Here is a 24,567-nt window from a genome sequence, read left to right as displayed (position 1 = left end):
CACAGTTTAACTGAGCAAAGCTATTGACCAGGACTGCCCTGGGTCATATGAAATAATAAAAAGACTGACTCAGTTTAACTACATGTTGGTGGTTTGTTCCAGATTGTTTTATCTTAATGGATCGAATTATGTTTTCTTTGTTTTGTCAGAGGGTGGATTTGGCCACAAGCAAGATGAGGAAACTGTAATAGACCGTGAGAGTTCAGTTTGGGAGAGGACATGTGAGAACAGGCAGCACTGCAAGTTCAATATTTCTCTCTAATTTGTGGTGGAGTAGGTAGAAAAAAATGAAAATAACCTAAGTAAAGTAAAAAATAGGCCTACCTTAAATGTTCACTTATATAAACTTTAAAAGTGAGGTTAAACACTGTAAAAAATAGAATACAAATAAACTTTGAAAAAACAAGGTCGAAATTGTCTCAATAAGTAGGCTATGCAATATTTTGTTTATTTTGTGGAGCGATGCGTCCCGTCCGTTGACTGTGTGGCTTAGTTGCTTAAAACGCTATAATGATCTTGTTTCATTGGTCATACACGTGCACGCCAGCACACGGGTCCAGTTCATGACACATCCTATAGAGTGTAGCCTACCATGTGAGTGCTTATTTCAACAGAGTGACAGTGTAAGTGAATAAATAGAAAGAGACAACAACATTTTTTTTTAATTATATATAGGCTACTGTATAATCAGGAAAACGTGTTCGTTATTTATTTTTTCTTGTTGTAGGCCTACCAGTCCAATATGACTGTCAGCTGAAATAAACCTTGTGTTGTAAGAAAACTTGTGTAATTTGCTAATCAAGTTTTATGCGTTTTCCCGTGTTTACATACGTTTAAAAATATCTAAATTAATATCAATATCGCAATATTCATAATCGATATCCCAGTATCACATTTTGTCAATATCGTGCAACCTTAAGCACCCACACGACACATCACACACACACACACACCACCCCACACCAACACACACACACACACAACACACACACACACACGCACGCACACACACAGAGCATCCTTACCCAGCTGAGTTCAGCAGATGGAGCCCTCACACCAGCAGCACACTCGCGGATGAAAGATGAAAGTGAGACTCCCAGCAGTAGGCTGTTAGCAGCAGTTTCACCACCGACACTCAGTGAGAAGGAGAGAGGCAAGTGGAGAGCAGCTTTCGGTGACGGGGGAACAGTCTATCTCTTGTATAACCACCGAAACATTTTGAAGTGCCTCGATGCAACACCGGGCTTAGCTTTCTGTTTGCAGCTCTGGATAGATAAGGACAGACAGTCGGACGAAGTTTCTATCCGTCCTTTTTCTGACTGTTTCTACCTTAAACTGGCTGTCAGACTCTCCGGTGTTGAATGAAGTTGGAAATGCGTAGTGTTTGAACTTCACCTCTAAACGGTAGGTGATGTTTAACGTTATTTGCTCACGTGCACCGCTAAATAAGCTAGCAAGCTAAAGTTAAAACTTGTAGCCTAAATACTTATAAAAAAGGGCTGTAATTAAAAATGTGTATTCACTGCTACTTTACTGCTTTCTTGTTTACGTGTCAGCTACTTGAACTTAGGTAGTGTTGCTTACCTTTTTGTGTGATAAAAAATATCAGCTGCTGGCTGTCTACAATACACTGTTAAATCCATGTTAAACTTTTCTGGCTTGCGTCCAAACTCAACAGGTGTAAGAGATCACCTGGCTAAGATTTGCAGTTTGATTTTGTACTCCTTTTATTTAAAGAAATGCCATACAAACCATTAGAAAAATGGCCATAATGATTTCCAAAATCACAATAAGTGTAGGCTACATGTCATGAGGTCATGAGGATAATATTCGTCATCATTATACCTGCCTTAACTAATCGACTGTGAAGGTGGCCTAGTAATTGTCATAATCTGGCAGGCAACATGACTACTTTAAGTTGATAAAAAGGGTAAATATTTATTAGGATAAAAATTTTAATATTAAGGCGTGCTAGTCTAGAATTTCCTACTGGATGTATTTCTGCCCATAATGTCATTGAAAAGTTTGACTCATTCACTACTAGGCAACACATGTTTGGTTGTGAGTTTGTGCACTGTACTATGACAGAAGTCGTAAAATTGGTGAGATCCCACCCAAGCCCCTTCAGTCCTTAGAAAATGAAAACACACATACACACGGCAGCCATGCGTGGAATAATGTCTCATACAGTGGTGCTCAAAAGTTTACATACACATGCTTAAGTTGACTAAAAAGAGGAATAAAAAAATCATGTTTTGGAAATTTATTTTAATACCTAAATTAAAAAATGAGGTAAAATCCAACCTTTAAGGACACCAATTTTCTTTGTGAATGAATAACGTATTGTAAATAAATAAATGTTCTTATTTAAAATACAGGGGTCATAAGTATACATACCCCTATGTTAAATTCCCATAGAGGCAGGCAGATTTTTATTATTAAAGGCCATTATTTCCTGGATTCAGGATATATGCATCCTGATAAAGTTCCCTTGGCCTTTAGAATTAAAATGAGCCCCACATCCTCACATACTCTTCACCATGCTTAGAGATAGGCATGGATATTTCTATAAAATCATCTCAATGCAATGCAAACCAGGTATTAGTCTAGATAAATAAACCATGCATCTCTAGCATGGTGAAGAGTATGTGATGATGTGGGTGGCTATTTTAATTGTCTAAAGGCCAGGGAACTTATCAGGATGCATAATGATCCTGAATACAGGGAAATATGCCTTTAATAATAAAAATTGCCTGCTATGGGAATTTACTAGGGGTATGTATATTATGCCCCCTATTTTGAAATAAGCTTTATTATTACAAACGTTATTCATTCACAAAGAAAATGTTCCTTAGGTTGGATTTTCCCTCATTTTAATTAGTACAAATAAATTCAAAACATGATGTTTTATCCTCTTTAGTCAACTTAAGCCTGTGAATGTAAAACTTTGAGCACCACTGTATGTCCAGGTTCCCTCTTAGGACGAGATGAGGTCATAGCCTTAGTGCTGTTGCAGGGATACAGTTACATTAGTTTCATGTGGGACATACCAAAGGAATCAACACCACCTATACTCTGCCCCTTTCTGTTGCCTGTTAATTTTCATTTCATCATTGCTTTGAATGGGTAAATGTCTGCCTGTGTGAATGCATGGTTGTCTCCTCAATGTGCAAATACTGTATCCAGGCACGTGTGTGTGTTTACAAAAGCGTATCACTGAATAAAGACTCTGATCATAATAACCAGCCCTTTATGCTACTTGATTGGTGTCATCTTGCTCAAACCGCCACAAAGCCCCTTTTGCTCCGAAAGTTGTGACAAAGCCTCTGGGTTTGACTTTGTCCCAGTCATAAACACAGAATAGGCCTCATATGGTAAAGGTTGAAGTGAATCTTCACCACCATCATCTTAGAATAAAAGGTTACTTTTCCCACTTAACACTGGAGATGTGGACGTTCTGTTTGTCTCTCCGTCTGTGTTGTTCTTGTAGACCTTTTGAGGTCAACATAAGTCACCTCTGTGTTTCTACAGTTGGCATCAGCTCTAAGTCATGCACCAGCCTAACTAGTTGTAAGGCAATGCTTGCAATTAATTATTATTAGATAGTGGCACTCTAGTGTGCTTGCTAGTAGTCAGTGTTGTTTTGACTTACTGTTGAGGTATAAAGCTGGGTTTAACTTTGCATAGTGGCCAACCATGTAATAGAAATTAACGGTTATTTAATAAAACAAGATGATCATGTTTATTTAGAGCCTTTTCTGAGTATTCAGTTCACCATGTGGTTTAACACATACTGTAGGTGGAGAGGTGTGTGCTAGTTTCTAGTTTTTATTTTTTTCAGTTTCCTTAAGAGTTGGCCAAGAAAAAGTCTTGTAATGATATTTATTCAGAAAATTTCAATTAACCCCATTTTAATGCTTACCTGCCTTGGATGCCTTTCTCTCTTTTATTCATGATGAGTTCAGGGTTGGAAGCAGGGCTGCAATAAATACTTTCATTGTCAATCAATCTGCCAAGTTTTTCCTTGAATAATTGATTAATCATTTTGTTTAGAAAATGTTAGAAAATAAATTTGGATTGTAATTTTTCAGATGCTCAAGATGACGTATCCAAATTGCTTTCAGCAGTTCACTATCAACAAGAGAAAAAATGAATCCTTCGTCAAAATAGATGTGGAATTATTTTCTATTCATCAACTAATCAATTGACCTAATAACTGGTGAGATGTTGGAGAGATCGGACTATGGTTGCATCTAACAACTATTTTCATCATTGATTGATCTGCTTTATTAATCAAGTATTTGTAAGGTCTCTACAATGTCAGTTAATAGTGAAAAATTCCAGATACAATTTCCTAAAGCCCAAGCTTATGTCATCAAATGTTTGCTTGTATTGCTTAAAATATGAATTTAAGGATAAACAATAAATCAGTTAATAAATTCATCTGTTGATGGGACACACATTCAAAATGTCTTTAATGTATTCAGCTTAATAAATTGACCTTACTAAAAGTTCAGTGGATTGCTTTATTTTTACTTTGCATGCTGCATGGATGACTAAGATGACCAATGAGGGAACTTCCACCACCACTTCCAATCTATTAGACTTGTGATTCAACCCTAGTTGAGTAAAGTGTGATAGAGAAACTTGTTTAAGAAGCTTGTCTATTGACGCCAGGTAGGCCTTTGTATATATAATAAGAAACACAACAGGCCATCATCCAAACAATCCATCCACATCCATTTTAGGTAGGCCTATACCTTTGTACTGCAGTCTAGTTGTGAAATTGAATATCAACCTTTTCCCAGGACAGATAACCTTTAAAAGTCCCCAGTGTTTTCCCAGTGTGTGCCACAGCAGTGCACTGACAATAGGGACAGTGTTCTGGACTAGCCAGAGCCCCAGATCACATTTCCTGTTCCTGATTTAAGATCAACTCAGCTGACTACTGATACAAGCTGCTCCTCAAAAACACAGCAAGAGGACCATCGCTCTGCTCTGTGTGAAAGTTATAGGGCAAAAGATGGAGAGTATTAGGGAAATCAACAAAGTTCAAACAAAGACAGTAACTTTATCAAAACCAGCAGTAAAAGCAGGCTTGTACCAAAAGACAGTACGCGTATTCTTACTGACAGCAGGATGTATTTAAAACAAATATGCCCCTCTGTGTACATAGTCTTCTAACCTAGTGTGCAATAACAGATTGTGATACACGGGCGACGAGTAGGAAGTGGGCATGAGAACCGGTTCTCTCTGTCAAATCCTCCCCTCCCTCCTCTTTTTATGCCAGACGTATGTATGTAAAAAAACAAATGATAGCTACAAGTGTGTGTGTGTGTGTGTGTGTGCGTGCGTAGGTGCGTATGTGTGTGTCTGTGTGTGTGTGTGTGTGCGGAGGTGCGTGTGCTTAAAGACTACATTCACTCGGGTAACATTTGGTAATGGCAGGATAATAAAGTTGGGGTGGATGTTAGTAGTGTAGCTGATAATGAGGTGCACAGACCACTGACCTGAATCATTTACTGTTTCTTTTGAAGCAGATAAAGGAAGTCAGCTGGTGTTCCCGTCAGGTCAAACAGCGGCTCTTGCCTTAATTTGCATAACTGAGGGCAATGTCAAGGTGATGATTTGTGTGTGGTACTGTATGTCTGAATGAGGGTGTGTATTAGCACTAATGTACTGTTACCACTCTCTTGAATGAACAATGAGCAGCTGCTCAGTTATGAAAGTATCCGTGTCAATTTTTTTAGCAGTAACACATATTGTGAGTGTTCTTCTCGGGCAACACAGAGTTTCAGTCTCATGCCAATCGTATGACAGCTCCCTGCGTCACATTTAGCTGTTTTCCCCCTACGAATAAGATGACCCTTTGAAACCCACAGGAGAAAAAATGAAACCATTTCAACAATTGTCAGTCTGTTTTGGCTGTGAGAAATCATGGTAGAGAATCACACTAAAGAACATGCTAGTTTGTGACTCTCATGCACACACAACTTTACAGTGAGTTGGAGACCCCTGATCTTTTTCCCGTGCCGCCTCAGGGACACAACATCACGAGAAGTCTTGTAACTGCCTGACCTCTGAACCTTTGGTTGAAGAGAGTCGCAGAGACATAACAAAAATATACTGATGACTCTGACAAAAAGAAAAAAAAGACTAGACGTTGAAGGACTCACATATTTGCCTTTGCAATTGTCCTGTTGACATCAAGTGGAGGAATGTATGGCTTATGTTATGTCATAATAAGTTGTTACTTCATAAGCCTCGGGGGAAATGGAAATAAAGTGTGGTATGCTTTACTGAGTCTATTACAATGGTTAAACAAATAATTAGGCCACATATTATTGTCATGACAAAGATATTTGACAAGGATTTTGTTTGTAAAATATGTAGAATGAGTAGTTGAGTAATTTATTAGATAATTCATTTGATTATTTAAAAGTTGAATAATCATTTGAGTGATTAAGTAAAAATCACAAACATTGAAAGGTTCCAGTTTCTTAAATGTCATTATTTCCTGCGTTTCTTTGTTTGGTGTCGCAATAAATTGAAAACCTTTTGTGTTTTGGACTGCTGGACATGAAGCAAGCGATTTAAAGTCGTCACCTTGGGCTCTGGGAAATTGTGGTTGACATTTTCTGGTATTTTATACCAAAACAATTACCAAACAATTAATCAAGTAATTCAAAAATACTTTGCACATTTATCCATTATTGTAAAAACCTTAGATGCAGCCATAAAAAAAGTAATGTAGGACATGACATATTTATTATAGTATATATAGATATATTTTACAGTTATACATCACAACAAGTAGCCTAACAATAGGGTTGGGGGGAAAAATCGATACAGCATTGTATCGCAATATTTTCAGTGGCAATACTGTATCAATACACAGGCACCAAGTATTGATCTTTTATTATATGTGTGTTGGTCAGTTTGTCTGCTTGGCAATTCCAGTTTGCAGCAATAAAATTGAAGTGATATGAACAAACAGAAGATAAAACAGATGTTGACAAAGTTTCCTTTTGGGGACATCATTTGAAATTGGGAAAAATTTGAAGTTGGAAAAAAGGTTATAAATTGCAATAATATTGTATCATGGCATAAGTATCGTGATGATATCGTATCGGGAGGCGTCTGGTCAATAGTATACTTTTTAGGAAGTGAACTTCACTGAATGTCCTGCAATTTCTGTTTACTTATCTGTCAACAATATATATGCCAATCCTGGCATGAGCCTGTATTATCAGCTTACTCATCGTAGCCGGTGGTAGTAAACCCAATTTCTGTCCACACAGCTAGTAGCAGTATAGGCTGAAATGCATGCGGCTAAAAATTATTGACAGCCACTTGCACACACGCCATACACATACTGAAGCATGTGTGGGCAATTGGGAAGGCTATTAATACACTTATAAGCGCACACACACATGCCACACACTTCTAAAAACAAGTGGTGTGATGTTATTAATATGTTGAGAAAACAGCAGTGCAACGCAATGGCCTAAAACATGTGCACTTGCATGATTACACACAATAACACAAGTGTTTACTGGCAGGTGACACTAAAAATAAGTTGGCATGGTTACATGTACTGAAACTTACACAAAGAGCCACAGTGCTCCTTCAAAAGAAACACAGGGGCACTAATAATACATTGGCACCAACACACTCCAGCACTGTTGCACCGATACACGTGTACACGCACCCTCAACTGTCGCACAAGCTGATCCTACTTATGCAAACACAAAGATCTGCTGTTTACACTCAAAAGAAACAACTGCAAGCTATTAATATCTTGGCGCATATAGGATGGACACACAAGCACACACACAAATGGATGCACACATACAGAGATTGATACTCCAGCTGCTCGGAAGCAGAGGGACAGAATGTCCCCAACAGCTGTGGATTTCTTTAGGACGGGGGAGGGACAGAGAAAAGGACGGAGAGATAGGCGATGGGTTTGGAGAACTGATGAAAGTGATCGGTATAGTGGAGTAGCTGTTATAAAATTATAAAATTGCTAGTGTGTGTGTGTGTGTGTGCGTGTGTGTGCGTGCGTGCGTGCGTGTGTGAGAGGTTGTTTTTTTTTCACCTGGATCTAACATTGGGTGAGTTAGCGTTATCAGCTGAATAGCTTAGTGCAGGTGCTATTGGAACCAACTGTGTATCTCGTAAATTACCCCAGTAATAATGCCCGGAATAATACCAAACTTCTACAGTAGTACACATTTTTTACATACTCATGAAACGATGGATTGGATAGTTTGTAAGTACACCAGGAGTTTATTTAAATAACTCTTGCCTGCTGGCTGCTGCTACTACTGCTACCAGGGTGAAATTACTCCCAACCATCACTTTCATACAGAGCTCAGTGTGAGCCTGATTGTAAACATAATGAATTTACACTCAGCACAAGTTGGCATGCTTGATATCTTACTAGAAACAATGTTAATTGTATTTGTTTATAGTTCACATGACATTTTGTCTCTGAATTCTTGCCCTTTCTGCTTTGTTGCTCATCTACCCATGCAGGCATAAACCTTGAGCCTGCTGCCAGTGTTTATATATACAAATAGTAGCTAGCACTTAACCTGATGTGTGACTTCCAGAAGTAACTCTATCCTGTACCACTGTGGAGTTCACAGCAACAATAAACAAAGAACATTTTAGGGCCACAGTGTGGGTATAAATACTGCTGAAGGACATCTGTAACTCTCAAACTGGAGAAATGAGCCAATGAAGCCATTTAACCAAAATAGCAGCTAAATGAACCAAGAGGATGTTATGGCGCAGACTAACTTTAGAAACAGGAAGTCACTGTTTCTGTGGGAGTGTGTGTCTGTGTGCATGCACTTACCAGTAAAGCCTATGCATATGTGCAGGTGTGTGTGGTGTGTGTGTGTTGTTGCTGCAGAAGGCACACAGAAAGAGGATGATGGTTGTGAAACAAATATGCTATTACAGAAACCAGAAGTTTATCCCCTGCCTATTTTTAGCACCGCAATGCTCAAATGAGAGAGGCAAGCACACACACACACAGATCCTATCTAGATGCAGGTCTCCTTATTTTCAAAATGTTCCAGATTTTTTGGTATAAATATCATTTCTTTCCAGTTTTAAGATGTGGATCTTGTATTTTAGAGCACAATTGATGGTCGCATACCATGGAAAACAGTGTTGGCTAAAAATACCTGCACCATTGTACTACATTCTTTTTGTGGTGTGGTGTGATGTTACAGTAAAACAAGTGCAAATTGTAAATGTCCTCTTCTGAAGTCCTGGTAAGATGACAGAAAGCAATCATCAGCTTTTTAAACCTTTCAGGGTCAGGGTGGAAGCAACCTTGACTGTTTACTCTTTGAATGCATCATGCTGTGACCAAGCTGGTTTTGTGTCCTGTCACATAATGAGTCACACTGCTTCAGTGCTTCACTGCTACGTAGGTTCAGTGTCAGTACACAAACGCAGCCAAACGCATTTGTGTGGAAGAGTAGCCTTTCCCTTAAAACTGCAGAAGGATACTGAAAATTTAGTAAATAAAATTTGGTCAGTGTAGACCATCTGTCTTTGGGAGGACGTTTACATTATTTTAAGTAGCCTGACCTTTGTATTTTCAGGGTATAAAATTACCACATTTGTTTCTTTTCTGTTTAAATGAGAAGCACTACTGACTTCCTGATCATTTCCTTTCTCGCAGGGGAGCTGACTTGTTTGGTAATTGTGTGTGTGTGTCTGTGTCTGAGAGAGAGAGAGAGAGAGAGAGAGAGAGAGAGAGATTTACTTTGAAAACAGACATTCTTCTGGTAATACATACTGTTCTGCTGCAGCATGTATTTTCTGTTGCATGCATAACTTTTTTTTAAATTGCAGTAAAAAAGCATCCAGAGCCCCCCAAAAAAACAGTCCCGTCAATTTCAACACTGACATCTCGTAGCACAGATATAAACCAGCTGATAGCGGGACCGGTTCAAATATTTCAGAGATCATGTTTTGTCTGACATGTCATGGCTGACATTGAGTTACCTGGCATGGTAAGATTCCAGTGGCAAGAAACGTAGTGTAAATTTCAGGCATCATTTACAAGAGGCTTATCTTCCTGTTTTGCCCAGTCTCCACAATGAGCTGTACAAATAATCATGCAACAAATCATGCATTTACACACATACAGAAAACTTGAAAAACATGGTTGTAGTAGGGTGTTACTATGAACTCTGTATTTGGTTATCAAGCAGGACAACTGAAATGAAACACTTAATTTAAACTGTAATAAATTATCTTGTACTGTAAATAGTCCTGGGGCTTCATTCATAAACGTCTGCGTAGATTCTATTCTGAAAGATTTTAGGAAGTCAGAATTTTTGTACGCATAAACAACATTCTGATTTATAACATCATGTGGCGCACTCCTGTACAGACTCTTCTCGTTATAAATACGGACGTACGTTATCTTATGCGGTTGTGCACGAACATCACGCTCCTCCAAAGGCCATCCCATATTTGTCCTAATAAGGTCTATATCTATCAATCACTTAATATTCCAGCCTTGTAAAGGAGCCCTTGATGACCAATCATGAAACGGAAAAATGGGGGAAAAAACATGATTTAGTGATTGTGAGATTCAGGTGCTCTTGCTAAATCTTCAAGTAATGCCAAATCTGCTATGCTGTTGATTGGGTTTGGAATCCGGGGCCATGGGAAACTTGGGTAGTTATTAATGTCCCAATTTAAAATTAAAGTCAAAAACCCCGTGTGATTGGAGTCTTTGGGGTTCCTTGGGGAATTAGGCACGGTTTTGGTTTCAGACGTGCTTTTGAAACCGCAATTTCACCTGTTTCCCCGAAATTTTTCGCTACAGTTTTATAATGGGGCCCCAGGTTTATTACCTCCTGCCTTTTTTTTATGTTCTACAGTAAAAGCTCATTGCCCTAAACCCAAGAACTGAGAGTGTTTTTTTAAAAAGTTCTGTAAACCCAAAACCCCTTCACAACATGTTTTTCTTCTCTAGCCCGTTTTGTTTGGAAATAGGGCCAAATAACGCTGCCTGGCTGTACCTCTCTGTAGGCTCCTGCAGGAGGAATTTCAGGGGAAAACTTGGTTACGCAGAAGGGATTTTTGTTTTGAGATGCCCCTGAAAGTTAATCCTGTTTCTTTTAACAATGGAAGTGTTGGGGGTTTTTTGAAGCCAATGCATTTTTTTTGTAAAAATTTTTTAATTCAATGGTAACTTTGATGACCAACCTTTAAAAACGCTGCTTGTTTAATCACAAATTATTTAAACTTACTTGTATCTGCTTTTTTTGGGCTTTTTGATTTACCCTTTTTTTTTGTGTGCTTACACGTTCAGTTTGATATGTTATTTCTATTTTTTTTTCCTGGAAACCCTCCGAATGAAAATTGCAAAAATATGTTTTCAAGATCTGTGATGTAAAGGGGGGTTTTTTTTTTTTTGTTCTGTTTTACGTGCTGTCCACACTTGAACAAATCCCAAAGGGGGTTGCCAGAAAGAAAAAATTTCCCTTACAGGGAATTTTTGAGTAATTCTGATAATTTTTTGGGGTTTCGCAATCAGCAAAGGGTTTGAATTCCAGTCCTTCCTTTCCCCCCCACGCCCCCGCCCCCGGGGCAAGGGGTTGCCTCCATACTGGTATGTGCTAACTTTTTTTCGGGACCGAACTTTCCCCCCGTTTTTGGTTTCAGGTGTTCACAAGCCTGAAAAAAAGTAGGGTTTTTTGACTTGCATTTGGTTTTTTATTTCTATGGGGGCATCCCTTTAAATAAATAGAAAACTTAAATTTTTTTTCCCATACCCTTCATTGCCTTCCCGTCTGCTTTTTTTTTTATAGCCAAACATCAGCCCATTTGGGGGAAAATAGTTAAAAAGGGAAAGTAAGGTTGGGTTTTAAAATTTTTACGGGGGACCTTTTTTTGTAAATGGGGTTTAACATTTTTTCCTTGCTCTCCTACCAAAGAATGGCGTTTTTAAGCCCTCAAAACTTTGGGTTCAATTGGCTCACTTCTCTAAACTTGTTTTAAATTTTTTTCATTTTAGCAAAACCTGGGGTAGAAAGACAATTGAGTACTGACCCAAAGCCTTTACCCCAAAAATGTTCAAATCCAACGCCCCACCCTGTTTCCTTCATTCTTTCTTTCTTTTGTGCCCCTCCAACCCCAACACACACAAACATCCCTCTCTTTTGCTTCCCTGAATGTAGTGTTGGACAATAGCCAGTTCACTTGAGGCAGGAAGACTTGAATGAAATGAAATATGACTGGTGATTGTGCCGAGTTCAAGTACACTACACATCTGGGCATACACTTATGCCAAATAAACTGAATGCACTCTTGATCATGTTTATGTAAAGCACAAGCAGCAAATGGCACTCAAATTTTTCTTGTCCTGTTCCTGTGATTGTATATATTACCCTTTGTGTTATCACATCTAATATATTTGTACTACTTTTAATAATAATTAATCTACAATGATGATAGATCTTTGACCAGGATAAAAGATATTGAAAAATATTCACAATTAAGGAAAGTAACATATACTCGAGAGAGAAAAGTAATCTTCACCCCACGTTGACACTCATAACCTCAGACAGTGATACTCATCAACAAATTGATGTGTTAATAACTCCCTGTCTCTCCTTCTGTAGCGGACGTGATCATCAGCAATTAGGTGTCATCATCCATACATGGAGAGTAGCCCATGGACCTAAGTGTGACCCAGAGATTGTTACATCCAGGCCTAGACTCGGCCATGCTGACGCCCGGCCCTCCCTTCTTCCTGGGACCCCTCACCTCACAGCACTGCTCCCAGTTTTCCCAGCAGCACTTGCAGGTAAGGACAAACTTGTATGTCAGGAGGACAACACTCTTGAGCCAGTATAGGTGGATGGTGACAAAGCAAAGCTTCAGCAGCGCCAAGCATAACCAGCAACAGTATAAATACATACTCTTAATCTACGTTTTATGTTACAATTACAATTACCAAATGTTTTAAACAGAGACTTAATATGACTAAGTATGCTCATGAAATGTTGACCTACGTGAAGTCTTGCCACATCTGGAAATCTGTTTTTGAAATACGACTTTACAGGTTGATAAATGCTCAGCAGAAATGAGTAAGAAGCAGGTCAGGTTACTGTAAACAGATCCCCTTTTTAGCATTAGATTCTGATCATTGCTGATCATGGATCAGCTGGTTTGTGCTGCACTTCTAGGCTATATTTCTTTACTTTAACATGAAGTCTTATTAAAAATGCAAATCAGAGGCAATATTAAGCTATTTAGGGATATGGCAGTAGCAATGGTTGTCTCTTTTTGTTCAAATCCCATATTCACAGACAATGCAGACTGGCCTGGTCAATGCTGATATCTCTTAATTTTTTCTTCTCAGTATAACATTGAACAAAGACAGATGGAGCAGGAGAAAAGAGAAGAACTACATCAGCTGACACAAAAGAGTAAAAATGAGCAGAGTAAGTATCACATGTAATATGTTTCTCTTTACGGTACTGTGCTTTCATAGCTTCTCTAAAAGACCATTTGGATGTTGAAGTGCTCTTCATCTGAGTCACAGCACTGTGTATGTTACAATGAAAAAATAGGGATTTCCAACTGTGCTGTGATGTATTCTCAGATTCCAAGGAAATTTGTACTCATATCAAACCAAAGTCAATCAACACACTTGTTTCAAACACTGTGCTGTTTTTAGTTTTTACCATGTAGAGGAAATGAAGAGAGCTCAGAGGAAAGTGACAGATATCCTGGATCCTACTTCAGAAATCTCCTGACTTTTTTTGATACTATAGCATCAGTATAAAAACTATTCACATGTCTGTATTAAAACATGTTATGATTATTTCACATTATCAGCCCCACTGCCTGATTTTCTTGACTGGTAGGTGCCGTAGCCAGTCCTCTGGTGAGGCAGAAACTTCGGGACCACATAATTATGAAGAGCCAGCCCACTCATGACAGGGTCACTGGCCACAGCAGTCCTACACCAGGATACAGGTGAGAGGGACAAACAGATCAATGACTTTTCAAAGTAGAACTTTGACTGTGCGAGCTGCAAACCCAGCATAGTTAGGAAAAAAATGACTTTGGGATTTTGTTGGGGAGACCACTTCCTTTTCTGGGGTTAATAAAGCTAATAAATATATATATGAAAATAACCACAATATTAAAAAATAATAATAATAATTAAAAAACAGAACAAATCTATTCATATATTTTCATTATTAAACCAGTCTATCCAATATTACTTTGGTTACCCAGGCTCCCAGTTCCTGACATGTCCCCAAAGTCTCAGCCTACAGCCTGTGACCAGCGTAAAGACCTCGCACTGCGCAGGACAGGTGAGATATCTCTGGTTGTTTGTGTCTGGGATGAGGGACTGGTGATTTTCCATTTCAGGTCTGTTCTGATGGAGTGCGCTCTGTGTAATTAGAGTTAGACTTAAAGTGATCTGAATGCATAGCTCAGTGGGATATTTTGTCTGTTAAATGCTAAACTTTTCAGTGTCTCAGCAAACTGCCATTTATTTCACATATTCTGGACTAGAAAATGAGATTGGAGAGATTGAATGTACAGTGAGATGAAGAAAACTCATTGAGCACCACACCTGCAGGGCCAGAGAGAGACCATAAAAACAGAACAGTCATAAAAACAACAGCTAGACACAAAGACCAAAGTAGTTACATAGCTTTTAAGGAAGGTATTTGTAAAATGAACCTCGTGAGATTACTGAGCAGGTCTCCCTCACCATGTGAATGAGAGTGGTTTTGTCTTCCTGTACATCTCTGCAGGTACACAGACATTGTTTATCTGCGTTGTCCTAGAGCTCCTACGTGCAAGTGTGCGCACAAACACGCACACGCCCTCCAGTGATTTTATTTGGCACAGCGACAACACAAACCTGCCTTTTATCTGCTCTGAGCCAGCTACTGATTGATTGTTTTGTTTGGGCTTATTGGAGCCTGACCAATGTAAACATGGGACTTATTATGCTATTGACTTGGGTTGAGGCATTTACTTGGTTCAGCTGTGCTGCACATTGATTTAACTTAGTTTTGTTATGGAAATTGAGTGCATTCTTATACTATGTGCATTACTGAATGAAAGCATTCTTGCTGATACAGAAGATGTCTTAAATCAGTCAGTTTATCATTAATTTGTGCATTTAAAAGCTATCTTTCGTTTTTATGAGACCTTTGGGTATAAGTGTGCGTGTGTGTGTGTTTCACATATTCATTTGTGTACATTTGTCCGTGTGCAGTCTCTGAGCCCACTCTGAAGTGGAAGTTAAAGAAGCTCATCAGTACAAGGCCAAACCCGCTGCAGCGTAAGATCAGTGCCCCTCCCGCTGTCAAGCACAGGACAGAAACTTTGGGTAGAGTATTTACATTTAGTTGGAACCCTCTCATGATCTTCTGTTTTACTTGCACTGCTCTTTTAGCTATTTCAAGTTAATGCTGCTTTGATACACCATTACTATATCTGTTACTGTGTTACATGTAATTTAGACACATAATGTAGTGACATAGTTTGACACATTTTCCAATTTGATATGAGTGTCTTTTGGTGCAGTATGAACACATCTATTCTGAAACTATTGTTGATTAGTTAATGGGCATGTCTCAATTCTGTCACCCAGACTCCTCTCCCAGCAGCAGCAGCAGCAACCCAGCTTCAGGGTGCAGCTCACCAAATGACAGCCTCCATTCGGACAACGGGCACCTCCCGCTGGCTCATGAGGTGAGCCCTTCTTTCATATTTATATTATAGCCATTTAGTAGACTTTCTAATCCACATTAGAAAATAATAAGTGGGACCGATTGTGGCAGGATTGCTGTGGATGAAGTGACCTTACAGAGGGCAATGCACTGGCAAGACTCAAATTACGTTCAACCATGTATCCAGCTAATTTAACAAGCTCACGTTACTGTATTGTGTGAACCAGTATTGTAGTACTTGAGATCAGTCTTGGTCTTAAGACCGCTCTCAAGACCACTTTTTGAAGGTCTTGGTCTCGTCTCAGAATCGACTGCATTTTTACTTACTTTACTTACTCTTTATGGATTTTATTTCAAGATCAGTCAAGACCACAACTGCAGGGATATTGCAAAGTTGCCTGTGCACTGTCTAATTTTATGTGTTAACTTTGTTATTCTGATTGGATGTAAAACTTCATGCTTCAAATGCAACCAATAACTTCACTCATTGCCCCCTTAACACGCACTCCCAAGAAAGCTCTGGCAGTCTGGAAGTGGTCTGGTCTTGACTCGGTCTCAACCCCTCAAAGTCTTGGTCTTGACTTGACACTCTGGTCTTGGTGATGACTCGGTCTCGGTTTAGGTGGTGTTGACTGCAACACTGCTGTGAACAGTTAACTTCATTTCATATTTTATGTGGTATTTTTCTTTATCGGGGTGCAAATGTTCCACCAAAACAAGTTCCTTTCCGAGACCATTTTGCGTTATCTTCTCCTATCTTGCAATGTATGTGTGGAGGAGCCACACCTTACTCCACAGCGCTGTGGGGTAAGGTCTGACATTACAAGACTACATCAACACAATACAGGGGATAACAAATGTTCAACCATCACGCACCTTTGTTAAATCTCCCCTTTATGGATTTAATCATGAAATCTTTCCAGGAAAACCTTTTGCTTTCTTTTTATAACGATAACATATAGTCCTGGTCTGGTGATTTTACCTCTGCTCTTTTAAGGACAATCACCAAAAGTTGAGTTGATGTTAAATGCAGTACAGTAATGATTAAATGCTTTTAAATAGGGAGATATGACAAGGCCATATGTTACTTGATCACTCCAAATTGATCTACAAATTCAAATATTATAGTATATCCAGTTTCTATTTACTTTACCTACCATAATTTTCTGGGTTACAACAGTAGAGTGGATTTTTTCAGTTTTGTCTTGTATAATAACTATTTTAAAAGCATCTGAATTTATTTGTGAAAGTGGATTTTTGGCACTAGGGAGAGAAGTCAAATTAACTGTATGTAAAATATGTGTTTGTTGTTTTTGTGTTTGATGATGTGATCATTTGTATGCGATAATCTCTTTAATAAATATTTCTGTCTTATTCAGGCACAGCGGTTGCTGGCCCAATTTACCTTGCCTCCCAACCCCACTGCTATGCCCAACATCACTGCTGGACTACCTGCACATGTAAGCTACAATCCTTCTAGGGTTTCCTTCAAAATAAATATATAAACTGTTGACGTGTTGTTTCACAACTTAAAAATGTACAGACCAAATGGGAAGACATTAATGCTAAGAATGTATGTGTATCTAAGACTGATATATTCTAAAATAGTGCATGCACACTTGGACACTTATAGAAACATGTGGTATTCAGGCTTTCACTTCCCTCTTGATCTCTGTGGTGCTTTCATATCGTGAATCAGTCATGTGGTGGTTTACTCACTTGATGACAATATTAACATGTTTTAAGATGTGTCTATCTACATTGTGAACAGCCCATGATGCCCTTGTCTTATGCACTAATACTTTATTTAGCTCATTTGTGTTCGTTTCGTTTCGTTTCGTTTTTATTTCACACGTCATCACTGTACATTCAAACACAATTCCATGAGGCACAACAATCATATATAGGACGCATGAAATGGGAACCCCAAATAAGCTACTAAAAGCTTTTCAGAGGGGGCCCGAAAATAAACACACAACAACCAACACACCTCCAAAACTGTGTTAAGGTGCTACCATGACAAGGGCTTCCCTAAACCCTAGTGACCTCCATGGAGCCTTCTCCCCATTATGTCTCCTCTCCTCACCTCTCTGCCCAGGCTGACCTACGAGTAGCCAGACCATTGGCAGTACCTGCTCTTCACCAGGTCTACCTGCCTCGGGAAGGATGCAGTCCAGCCCTGGATCAGCGCCTGCAGCCTGTGCTCATTCTGGAACCACATACCGGACTGGTGCACTCCCAACTTGTCTCTTGTAAGTTGTGTAGCCTTAAATGTGTTGTACAACAGAAACAGAAATACCTCAATATTCATATATCACATACAAAAGACACACATTCAGACAACACAATGTGTAAACATGCCACCTTAGATTGAAGATCTGACTTTCATGCAGTAAATGGATCGTGGGATTTGTTAGATTTGACACAGGTAGCTGGATCACTTCCCTGCCAAGGACATTTCAAACAATCAACAGTATGCATACCAATGACACCCTTTGGGGTTATTTCCAAAGAAAAACATACCATGAAAGATTACCTCTTAGAGTTAATGCAAGGCATCTTAGATAACCAGTAGGAGAGGGATAGGAAGCTTTGTGCCTCCTTCTTTTTGGCGTGTACCATCTGTAAAAACCTGCTTCCCTTACCTAACCCTAACCCTAACCCTTGCTATTGATGATTTACATGTCCAGTGCAGCTAGTGGGTGACTTGGAATATAACAATTGACATGTTCACATTTACCATCCCTGAATCCAAGAAACCATTTAGTTGAAATGGTGTACTCTCAGCCATGAACGTTGTGTTGACCCCCTGAGCTTCTTAGCCCAGTGACAGTTCAAGGAAGGCTACTTTAAAGAGAGCTTGTCTCTCAAGGTGATAACTGGAACACTTTTCTGCCCACATAGAAATTTGTAGAATGGCAGAGATGGCAGGACACACTACAGGAGCTCAGTAGGCTTAATTAAGCATTGCATTAGTTCATGCAGGACAAGGAAGCAATATGCCTGTTGATTGAATGATAATTTCTCTCATCTCATCAGTTACACACTATTCACAGCCATTCTCCCATCAAGATGGCTAATTTTAATAATGGCTGCTGGCAAAGCTTTGCCTCCACCACCCCAGCCTCCACCTTCCTAGTTCCTAGTTCTAGTTCCTTCAGAGTCCTAACATGACCCAAATGTGAAAATGGTTTTCAATGGCTTTCAATGGTCCACTCTTGTATACCGATTGTTTTTTTTTAGATTGTGTTCCCTGTTTCAGCTTAGCATGCTGCTTGGCTAATTCAGAGAGCATTAATAAGGTATCAACTTTCCTGATTGAATTGTTCCTCGCTGTTATGCTTACATTTTAAAAGTGCAACCATCACTGAGCTATGTTTCTTTTTCAGTTAATTAAGGAAACTTATGCTTTTGTGTAAGAGAAGCATTGATTGATATCTTTTATTTTGAACATACAAATAAAAGAAAAGAAAAGAAGAAGAAATAGTGATAAAAAACAGTTGAACAACAAAATAAAACTCCATAATTTCCAGTACTTAAAAGCCTCTATTTAAACGTGCAAAAAGGAAGCATTACCAAATGTATGTACACTTTTGTTTTTCATTTACTGTATCACCTTTGCTTTATTTAAGTTCTGCCAATCACAACAAAAATCCTGTACATTAACTATTAGCAATACTCATAATGGACCTTTTTCACAGCAGACATTTTCTACTTTTTTTTGCTGTAAGTGTAACCGAAAAGGTCAATATGAACTTAATATCCTTTAGGTGTGCAGGTTTAGGATGCAAGTAACACCTGCACTCCTGCTAAAATAAGTCAAAATGTCTGCTGTAAAAATATTAATAATAATAATTCTTATAAAATCCAAGACTGTAAGAACATTGATGTTGTGAATATTTCTTTTGCCTAAATATTAAAATATAAACAGCACAAGGGCGCCCTCTACTTGATACTTGATGGTGATGCAGTTTTGCAAAAGAAATACGGAAATATGCTGTAAATTCAAACATCATTGAGGCCTATTTTCCTTTGCATTATTTTGAACATAAATACAGCTATGGTATATTTTACTCTGCACTTCACTTTCTATTTTTGAGTCAGATATGGACAATTGATCTAGATTATTATAATTTAAAGATTTATATCAGGCGTCCTATTTTTTTCCTCTTAGCAATCTTTTTTTCCCTTACACCCAATCCACTTGTTTCCATTTTGTCTCCCTCCTCCTCGTTGTTTTTTCTGCTCTTGTTTTTGTCATGTTTATTTCCATTTATCGTGCGTCTTTATTTTTTTCTCCTTCACATGTAGTCTAACCCCTCTGACTCCTCTTGTTCTGTCAGACCCCGTTCTTTTTTCACCACCGTTTAACCTGTTTCACTCTCTCTTCCTTGCTGCAGTTCATGGTATGAGCTCCACTCCTCTGCTGCAGCAGCAGCAGCCTCACCTGTCCTCCCCCACCAGAAGGGAAGGCGTAGTTACCTTTCCCTCCCACAGACCCCTGGAGCGAACACGCTCAGAGCCTCCGCCCTACAGCCACTCACCCCTTACTCTGCATGCCAGCCGTCACTCACACATCCACCACCATCTGTCCCAGCAATATCACAAGAGCGGGCTGGAAAGGTTCAAGCAGAATGCACACATGAGCAAGGTGAGAGGAGAGGAGGCAGGCGTGGACACAAGCATGTTGCATGAAAATAAATGAACTAATACTGACAGTGGCAGATCTTTATGTGGTTTATTCTGTGGAGTACTTGTGTTGACTTGTGCTTGGATTTCCATAAAAAATGTATTATTATTTTTTATTTGTACAAATACAGAAGTCATTTGTCATCAGTTGTATAGAAAGGCATGTTAAAGATAGCTTTTGCTACTTTCAGACTTTTTAACACTGTAAAACGTATACCTTATGTTAGCTAACAAGCAAGTCCATTGAGAAGCCTCGTCTGACCGAGATCCCATCGGAGGACATGGACCTGGAGGATATTGGATCAGGATCAGGTTCGGGTCCCGGGTCCGTGTGTGATTCAGAACCGGGCTCAATGTGTGAGGAAAACTACCGCAGGAGACAAAGCACTGCCAGCACAGACTCAGTTTACGACACAGAATCCACTACCTCCTCACGGGACAGCTTGATCGAGCCCTCTCACTCACTCAGTCAGGTACTGATATAAACTCTCATCTGCACAGATATGCAGAGCTTTCTGGGAAGTGATGTTTTACTTTTCCTTAAAAGAAAAGTGTTAAACTATTTCTTTTTTCTTTTAACTAAGAAACAAATAAATAGTTTACATGTGCCTCTAGTCTCACGTACTTGAATTCACAAGCATGTTTTTGACATCAGAGGGCGCTGTAGCTTTATTTATACATGATAAAAAGGGCAAGTTAAAATATTGAGGGAGCATGCTTGGCAATACTGTATTTTCTATATCAGTTGCTTGTTATAGACAAGCACGATTAAATTGACCAAATAATGAGTAGTTGCAATGTACTGAAGAGAGGCATTCAACTTGTGAATATGTGGAGGTTTACTTCAGTTAGTCTTTGTAATGTGCTGCTGGTTTTAAATTCTCCTTCATTCCCTTTTTCTCCTCTTTACCCACTGTCCTGGGAACCACAGAGGCAGGTGAACCTTAGATCAGGTCTCCAGCTTGACCCCCTGGGTGTGCCTACCCTAATTTGGCCTCACCAGCCTCTGGTTCGAACCCAATCCTCCCCAGCCTCCACTTCCCTGCCTCCTCCTCCACATCCAACCACAGCCATACCTACCCTGTTACTGTCCAGCCCTGCTGCAGATGTCCAGCTACGCTTCACCACAGGTGAGGGATGCTTTTTTTGAACAAGAAACTGAAAAGAGGCCATGAATCCCATTAACTGGTGACATATTATATGTACAATTTATGTACAATGGGATCATGAAATACTGAGGAAAAAAAACAAGGTTTAGATTTGTTTGTGTGTGGTGTGTGTGTGTGTGTGTGTGTGTGTGTGTGTGTGTGTGTGTGTGTGTGTGTTGTGTGTGTGTGTGTGTGTGTGTGTGTGTGCGTGTGTGTGTGTGTGTCTGTCCAGGTCTGGTTTATGATGCTCAGATGCAGAAGCACCAGTGTACCTGTGGGACAACAGCCGCCATCCTGAGCATTCTGGGAGGGTCCAGAGTATCTGGTCCAGACTGCATGAAAGAGGTCTCAGGAACCAGTGTGAGGTATGACACACACACACTACACATACTGGCAGATTCATACCCCAGAGTCAGTTTTAAATTAAGTTGATATGGGTTGTGTGTTTGTATGTAGCGTATTCGCAGTAGGAAGGCCACTCTAGAAGAGCTGCAGTCAGTCCATTCAGAGAAACATGTGCTTCTGTTCGGCACCAACCCACTCAACCGCCTCAATCTGGACAACCGCAAGTTGGCTGGTAATATCAATAATACTTATTTATAAATAAATAAATAAATAATACTGTAATAATGATAGTAATAATAATACTGAAATAATGATAGTAATAATAATACAATATAAACACACATGACAGTTGAATAACTGAAACAATCTTCTGCAGGGATTTTGTCTCAACGGCTTTTTGTGATGCTGCCATGTGGAGGAGTTGGGGTGAGTGCCACACACAGGCATGTACACACACATAGTAGACCCCTTTAAAACACAGTCATGTGGGAATCTTTCCACTTATCTAATTGCGTACATTACATTGCTGATTATGCCTCATTACACAATTAAACTAATAATACTACAAATTGCTAATGCTATTGTTTTTGGCTAAGAAAACTTTGAAACCCAATCAGAAATCAAAAGGCTGTACAAAGGTGGGATGTGGAAGAGAGAGAGAGGAAGAAGGGAAGAAAAAGGGGACACATAGAGACTGTAGCTTGGAGCGATGCGTTCCAGTGAAACTGGATTATATTCAGAGAGAATGGGTGTGTGCAAACAGGGAATTAGAATACAGAAGACAAAAAAGAAGACAGAAGAAGAATTGTGAAGGTAGGAAAACACAATGAATTAAATTGAACAATGTACTATCCGAAAGGAACAATGAAGACGATCTAACGTGTTCTCCTCTGATATGGCAAAACACAGATAGAAATGGCCATCAACTATTGTGAAACACAATGACAGGAGAGTAGGCAGATAAGAGAGTAGGAGAGGAGATGAGGTAGGAAAAGAAGAAAGGGGCTGGGTGTTAGTTGATAAGACGACAGATCTGCCTGGATTTCCGGACCTTGCCTGCTCTGGTGAAGAGCAGTGATTGGAACAAGATGGCAAAGACTGTGATAAAAGAAATTCCTCTGATTTCATTGTTTCACCACGGCACACCACCAAAGTGAGTTTTGAAACATGGAGCAACATTGAAACATAAGACAGTGTGTATAGAGAATTAATACAACATTTGTGGATACTAACAATTGTTAGTATTCACAAATGTTAAAGGTCCACCTTTACACATTATATTTAATACACTATAGGAGTAATTATTCATGTCCTTCAACAGAAGTCATATCTCTGGCTGACTTTGAAACTGACTCCTTTCTTTTGTACTTACAGGTAGACATTGATACAATCTGGAATGAACTTCACACATCAGTAGCTTCCCGTATTGCTGCAGGATGTGTCACAGACCTTGCGCTGAAGGTGGCACAAGGAGAGCTAAAGGTGTGTCTTTGTTACCAAATACCTTATCAACAAATACATGTCTTTTTTACTCAGCAATTTTAAGAGCTGCAGTATAACAGGTTGTGTGGGGTAAACAACCATTACACACACTTTGACAGTAGAGCTTTAGTAATTCCCCTACTGTAGATAGCTGTTGTCTACAATGAACATAGCTTTACATTATACAATTTAGCCAGGTATAAGCTTGACCCCTGAAAGCTGAAAGGTTTTAAACTTGTTGCTTTCCTCTCACAGAATGGCTTTGCAGTGGTGAGACCTCCTGGACACCATGCAAACCATTCCTCCCCTCTGTAAGTACAGCAGCGCGCGCACACACACACACACACACATATACCAGGAGGTCTTGACAAAGTGTTTCAAAGGATTTATTACAGATCACCTACACTTCTAAGCAAGAGAGAGAAAGAGCCTATGTTTCTCTGTCTTAATGTGTGTGTGTGTGTGTGTGTGTGTGTGCTACCTGACTGATGCCCGAGGCAATCTACCTCTTCTGCTCAGTTTCTTTTACACTTTCGAGACACAGAGCAAGGCACCTTAAAAGAAACTGTGCATGTGTGTGTGTATTTGTGTGCATTGATTTGTGTCAATCTTGGTTGGAGGCATTAGCCAAGTAACCACATTCAGCTGGGACTGTGTGTGTGCTCAGCATTGCTTGTCACTGTTTATTTATGGGATGATAATGACTTTTCTTGATGAGCAGATTTGGACAGCATTTATGATATAGCATCTACACACACACACACACACACACAGACAAAGGCACACACAGTTTACGACCCTTGCTGACACTGCCAATTGTTTTTCATACATCAACACTTTTTTGCATACCTTTACTGTAGACAGCGAGTGTTGAGGGAACTGCTGCGCCAAGTTGTAAGTTAATTTCTCTGAAATCATCTCACATGTCCTGCCAGCAATTCACGTTGTTATCATTTGGAATGTGAAGGGAATTTTATGATAAGCTTGGTTTTGTGTTTGTCACAAAATGTGTGGGTTCTGCATTTCCCAGAAGTACAAGATTTTAGGCTCAGCACAATGTTGTAATGTGAAAAGCCGTTTTTTGTTTGTCAGCAGTGGAAGATGAAATGCAAAACAACTTGAAATGAAACATCCTCATTTCACCAATACTTGCA

General features: G+C 39.4%; 1 protein-coding gene across 1 annotated transcript in view; it reads left to right on the top strand.

The window, feature by feature from the left end:
• Positions 1-1,049: 1,049 nt before the first annotated feature.
• LOC116688048 (histone deacetylase 7-like) overlaps positions 1,050-24,567 on the top strand; it is a 30,632-nt gene continuing 7,114 nt past the window's right edge. Inside the window, 18 exon segments of the mRNA XM_032513826.1 lie at positions 1,050-1,404; positions 12,666-12,850; positions 13,409-13,490; positions 13,917-14,028; positions 14,293-14,372; positions 15,293-15,406; positions 15,671-15,771; positions 17,129-17,209; positions 17,848-18,001; positions 20,150-20,400; positions 20,666-20,911; positions 21,370-21,568; positions 21,819-21,860; positions 21,863-21,951; positions 22,043-22,163; positions 22,308-22,357; positions 23,306-23,413; positions 23,669-23,724. Of these exon segments, the coding sequence (XP_032369717.1) occupies positions 12,719-12,850; positions 13,409-13,490; positions 13,917-14,028; positions 14,293-14,372; positions 15,293-15,406; positions 15,671-15,771; positions 17,129-17,209; positions 17,848-18,001; positions 20,150-20,400; positions 20,666-20,911; positions 21,370-21,568; positions 21,819-21,860; positions 21,863-21,951; positions 22,043-22,163; positions 22,308-22,357; positions 23,306-23,413; positions 23,669-23,724 (2,018 nt within the window). The 5' untranslated portion in view covers positions 1,050-1,404; positions 12,666-12,718.

This window comes from Etheostoma spectabile, chromosome 4, assembly GCF_008692095.1.
Source record: "Etheostoma spectabile isolate EspeVRDwgs_2016 chromosome 4, UIUC_Espe_1.0, whole genome shotgun sequence".
NCBI lineage: Eukaryota > Metazoa > Chordata > Actinopteri > Perciformes > Percidae > Etheostoma > Etheostoma spectabile.
Note: the sequence above shows the minus strand (reverse complement) of the source record. Positions and strands in the feature narration are given on the sequence as shown.